The 6,000-nt window shown below is 40.4% G+C and overlaps 1 protein-coding gene across 1 annotated transcript in view; it reads left to right on the top strand.

The window, feature by feature from the left end:
* ugcg (UDP-glucose ceramide glucosyltransferase) overlaps positions 1-6,000 on the top strand; it is a 60,786-nt gene that overhangs the window by 32,153 nt on the left and 22,633 nt on the right. Inside the window, exons 5-9 of the mRNA XM_084324451.1 lie at positions 3,708-3,820; positions 4,129-4,307; positions 5,088-5,174; positions 5,608-5,715; positions 5,844-5,922. Of these exons, the coding sequence (XP_084180577.1) occupies positions 3,708-3,820; positions 4,129-4,307; positions 5,088-5,174; positions 5,608-5,715; positions 5,844-5,922 (566 nt within the window). The remainder of the gene's footprint in view (positions 1-3,707; positions 3,821-4,128; positions 4,308-5,087; positions 5,175-5,607; positions 5,716-5,843; positions 5,923-6,000) is intronic.

Genomic DNA, 6,000 nt, shown 5'->3' with positions numbered 1-6,000 from the left:
AGAGAGAGAGAGAGAGAGAGAGAGAGAGGACGTAAACAAGACGAAAGTCTTTCTCTGGTCTGCATCCCCTTAACAATTGTGTGTATTGAGCTGCACTGTATTGTACCCATTCTGCAATCTGTTAATAAAGTTTTCAATCAAACATGGAAAGCAAACAGGCTCTTGGAATGGGTGTCTGGGAGGAAGTGGGGGGTCTTTCGATGTTGATTAAACGGCAAGCAACTAATGTCATGAGTGCAAAATTAAAGGACATTAAATCTAATCTAACTGAAATTGTGTAGGACAGACCTTTCTATGGATCAAAACCTCAATATTATTATGGTGTAGTTAATACTTCATGTATCCTTAATCCCTAGGCTAATGAGGCACTAAGATGTTAGTAAAAAAATAAAATAACTTATGCCAATGACAGGAAGTAACGGTATATGTGTATGGTATGGCTTATTTCTTAATCCCAGAGGGGAAACATGGTTTGCCACTAGGGGTGGGACGATACATCGATCCAGATCGATACATCGATGTAATTATCAACGATCGAATCGGATCGATGCGATGTAATAAGATCGATTCATATCGATACTCTTATTTTGAAAATCCTGTGGTGAGTCTCATAACTGATTGTGTTAAATGGGCATATGATATCATCTCATATCGATCGCAGGCACCTGAATCTAATCGTATCGTATTGTGAGAGACTTTGTGATATCGGCAAATATCGTATCGTTGTCCAAAGAATCGATATCGTATCGTATCATGATGAAACTGGTGATTCCCACCCCTATTTGCCACCAGAGCAACAATTTTCACTGTGCTCCTACATTTTTATTTAGATTTGATTTATTTAAGTTTTATTTAGGAGCACATGTGCTCCTTGGGAAAAAGGTTAGCGTAGAGCCCTATATATGGAGACATTAACATTACATTATCAAACATAGGGACGAAGACTGTAAAAAAAAGTGTCGACAATGTTTTATAATCTTTGTTAATTTATCAAAAAAATGCGGTGCCCCCGAAATACAAAAAAAAGCCCCCGAAAATCAATTAAGGGGGGCAAAAAAAGCCCTGGATTTTTTTTTTCTAACCCTGGATTCTCTTATTTCCTGATCACTTGCACAGTCATATCACATATAGGGGGAAAGCTTATAATATATTATCTCCGTGAAAAAAGGTCTGATTATCCTAAGACTGGTAAAATAGATTCCCCTACCTGAGATCAGATGGTATCCAAATGGATAATTCCAATTCCTGATCGCCATTCCAAAAATCGATCCTTTTATTGATCCCACGCGTATACTCTAAAACACATATTATATTATCCTGAGGGTCCAGGATGGGTCTGATCGGCTCCGGTTGCATGCGTGAGAGGTAAAATGTGGATTCCGGATTTTTTTTCCATCCGTTTTCATTGAGTCCAATCCAAAAGGGTGCGTTGCCATCTGGGAGATGATAGGGCGCGCTTTTTTCACATCTGAGCGCCTGGTGGGGCAGGCTTACCAACGGTAGACTCGGTTGATGAAATATGAATTCAGATCGCTAATAAAAAAAAAAAAATGAATATTCTCGTGATGGGCATTCAAAGTGTTAATGTCAACAACACAATACATGTTTTCAAACTCTCTTTGGGTGTTTGCAATTCATGGGGAGTGTATATGTCTCTGATATCTTGGTACAGTGGGCACACTGGCCAGGTTGTTAGAAAGTGTAGCTAATTTTCCACCTCTGCTCTTGAAACACTATCTCCAAAGAGTCCAAACTTCCACTCCTCTTTATTTAGTTATCCGCTCGCGCTGCCGCGGTGGGTTTTATTTTTTGCGGTCGGCTTACTCCTTCCATAGTTTCACATATTTGTAACTTATTTAACGTTATTAAGATAACGTTAGATAATCGTCGGACATAACGTTAGCTCCCTAACGTTAGCAAGCGCAGTCAGGAGGACAGAAGAGTAGAGGATGTGACGTCGGTAAACAAGCCACAGGCTGTTATGTAAGACCAAACACACCGCGGCAGAGCCGGTCTTCTCCCAAGACACAGTGAGTGTGGAGCGAAAAGAACTGCTAGAATACTCAATCAGCAGCAGAGTAGTTCATTGCTGCTAGATTGTTTGTTTGTTTAATCAGTTGTAAAATACTTTCATTTATTTGTTATTTAAATATATAGATGTGTATTTGACAATTTTTTTATCAGCAGAATAGTTCATTGCTGCTAGAGTGGTTTGTTTACCCTTGTTTTATACTTGTTATTTTGTAAAATACAATACCTTTTTTTATTTTGTATTTAAATATATAGATGTGTACCCTTTTTAGTTAATTTGTTAAACATCTTTTTAAATAAACATAACATTTATTTAAAGATATGTGTGGCACTGTATATATGTTCTGCTGTAGCGTGATTGTGTTTGTGTAATGTACTGTATCTGTATTTATGTGTGTATATAATAACTGATCTTGTTGTGTTTCTCTGGTCCTGTCTTGTGTATAATAACTGATCTTGTTGTGTTGCTCTGGTCTTGTGTGTGTGTATGTAAGGGATAATGTATAGCTACAAGGTCATTGTTGCAAAATAATTGACCGACACTGCGTTCTGGAACACAGAGGCGCAGCTGAGGTGTTCTAAACGCAGTGAAGGTCAATTATTTTGCGACAATGACCGAGTATAGCTATACATTATCCCGCTTATTACAGGGCTAACTTACTAACAATATACGTAATTCATTTTACACCATCGACAAGGCGAGATCAAATGCAGACGCGGTTGTTCTGTTGCTCCTCTGGCGTTGGAGGAAATATCACAATGGGCTTGATTACACCTGATGCAGTGCAGCTATGCATATGGTAAAGCTGAGTCTATTTAGGTTATTACAGGGCTAACTTACCAACAATATAATTCATTTTACACCATCGACAAGACGAGATCAAATGCATGGTCTACTGTCGAGACCTGCCTCGGACAGGTGCTGCACAGCCACGCTCCGCAGGCTGGTATAACGCTGCGAGTGTCCGACTGCAAGGCTATCTTTCCCCTGACAGTGGTCATTATTGCGCGTTGCCCATAGCAGCGGTGAATTATCGAGAAATAATTGACCGCTGCTAGGGGCAACGGAGCGCTATTAACCAATAACTATCAAGCATTTTGGCGTATGTTAAAACGCCATGTAATAAACAGTAATAACTGATCTTGTTGTGTTGCTCTGGTCCTGTCTTGTGTGTGTATATAATAACTGATCTTGTTGTGTTGCTCTGGTCCTGTCTTGTGTGTGTATATAATAACTGATCTTGTTGTGTTGCTCTGGTCCTGTCTTGTGTGTGTGTATATAATAACTGAACTTGTTGTGTTGCTCTGGTCCTGTCTTGTGTGTGTGTATAATAACTGATCTTGTTGTGTTACTCTGGTCCTGTCTTGTGTGTGTGTGTATATAATAACTGATCTTGTTGTGTTGCTCTGGTCCTGTCTTGTGTGTGTATATAATAACTGATCTTGTTGTGTTGCTCTGGTCCTGTCTTGTGTGTGTGTATATAATAACTGATCGTGTTGTGTTGCTCTGGTCCTGTCTTGTGTGTGTATATAATAACTGATCTTGTTGTGTTGCTCTGGTCCTGTCTTTGTGTGTGTATATAATAACTGATCTTGTTGTGTTACTCTGGTCCTGTCTTGTGTGTGTATATAATAACTGATCTTGTTGTGTTGCTCTGGTCCTGTCCGCCATGCAGTGAAGCCTGACACGCTGACCGACATGGCCAACCAGATGACTGAGAAGGTTGGTTTGGTTCACGGCTTGCCGTACGTCGCCGACAGGCAGGGCTTTGCCGCCACCCTGGAGCAGGTGAGACTGGTTGACATCATCATCATCAAACCTTTATTTATGCTCGTAAAGTCATTGAGGTTGCCTTCTCTGAATGCCTAAGTTTGGGCCTGGAGGTCAAGTGTGTGTGTGCGTGTGTGTTTTCATGCCAATTTTCTAAAAGTAGGCGTGGCAAATGGAGTGGCCTACCACAAAAAGTTTGCAGCTATTGTGAATTTGCGCTTGTTTGTGTGTGTGCATATATGTTTGCATTTATTTGTGTGTATTCATGTTTCTGCCTGTGTGTGTCTAATGTACATGTACGTGTGTTACACATGTGTGTGTTACAGGTGTACTTCGGGACGTCCCATCCCCGCTCTTACATCTCGGCCAACGTAACGGGCATCAAGTGTGTGACGGGGATGTCCTGTCTGATGAGGAAGGACATTCTGGACCAGGCAGGAGGGCTGGTGGCCTTCGCTCAGTACATTGCAGAGGACTACTTTATGGCTAAAGCCATCGCTGATCGGTACACAGACACACAAACACTTGTTTTAATGCAGTACCTTGGGTGGGGGGGAGGGGACACGTTAATTTAAACTCTTTACTTATATGCTTGTTCAGTCATCCATTGTAGTAGGGGAAAAAAGGCCAGACAGATCCTTGGGAACAGTTCCATACTCTCTCGATGTACTTTGAACTGTCCTCTAAAAAGGAAATGCACAAAGTGCTCCACATTCTAAGCCAGAGACACACCAGACACGCGTAGGAGCGCCGTTGAGGCGCCATTCTGGTATGAACAGGAAACGTTGGAAGGCTGGAAGGAAACGGGCTGCTCTTCCTGTCGCTTCAAGGGGCTTTGACATTCGTATTTCAGAAATAATATATTGATAAATCTGATATATATATAATATACATATAAATATCCAATCAATATACGATAAGATAGGGGAGATACAGGTATGGGCAGGGTAATGGAAGAAAGACATAAATATAGGCAATAGAATTGTATCTGAATATAGAATATGAGAAAATTAAACCGTATAAACAAAGGTGCTATCTGTCATAATATATGTTACAATAAACATAGTATAATATATATGTATGTATTTTTCTATCATCAATTTAGACAACAAAGTTTAGTTTATTAACAATATAATAATTTTTTTTTTTTTTTTAATACACAGAACATGATAATGCAGATAAATAATGTGTATTGAAATATTTACCAGCCCTATCTTTCTATATTCTGTATCTCAGTTTTTGTCTCTATGGTTTTAACTTCCATCTGTCTCCTGTTCCATCCTAGGGGATGGAAGTTCTCCATGGCAACCCAGGTAGCGATGCAGAACTCTGGGTCCTACTCCATCGCTCAGTTCCAGTCGCGCATGATCAGGTATGACCTTTAATCCCTTTGCGATCCTACCTCCTGACCCTGCTGCATTCCTCTGGTTACACATGAGTAGATAGAAGCCCCGCCCCCCCCTCAGAAAAAATAAATAGGCAGGGGAAATGATTTACTGACTTTAAAGAACCTTAAAAAACGATCTAGTTTTTTATTTGAATTCTAATTAGTGTATTTGTTTGTTGGAATATTTGGGCTGTGACGTAGTAACCAAGTAGTTGGTTAGATTGCTAGCTAGCTAGTCACTTCTTTCATTAGGAAGTAACTATCTTCAGTTTTTCTAGGTGGGCTAAAGATTCATATCAACATGCTCCTAGCCACCATTGTTAAGCCCATTTGTGTGATTAGTCAGTCTGTCAGTTAGTTAGTTGGTTAGTTAATTCATTGATTATTTTACTAGTTTGCTGTGTTGATGTTTTTCTAGGTGGGCTAAGCTTCGTATCAACATGCTCCCAGCCACCATTGTGGAACCCATCTCTGAGTGTTTTGTTGCCAGTCTGATCATTGGCTGGGCCGCTCATCACGTCTTCAGGTAGGACATTGTGGACTTGGCCCTTCCCCTGGCCCTAAACTAACCCTTATCTAACTCTTAACTTATCCTTAATAACGTTAGATTCTTATGACTTCAGTGTGAGGTTATAACCCTTATGTTTTGTTTAGGTGGGACATCATGGTATTCTTTATGTGCCACTGTTTGGCCTGGTTCATAGCTGACTACATCCAACTACGAGGAGTACAGGTACACACACACAGATACACACACACACACACACACACACACATACACACACACACACACACACACACACACACACAC

The sequence above is a fragment of the Notolepis coatsorum genome (assembly GCF_963971535.1).
Source record: "Notolepis coatsorum genome assembly, chromosome: 11".
Taxonomy (NCBI): Eukaryota; Metazoa; Chordata; class Actinopteri; order Aulopiformes; family Paralepididae; genus Notolepis; species Notolepis coatsorum.
The sequence above is the reverse complement of the archived record's forward strand: the minus strand, read 5'-3'. Positions and strand labels throughout refer to the sequence as shown.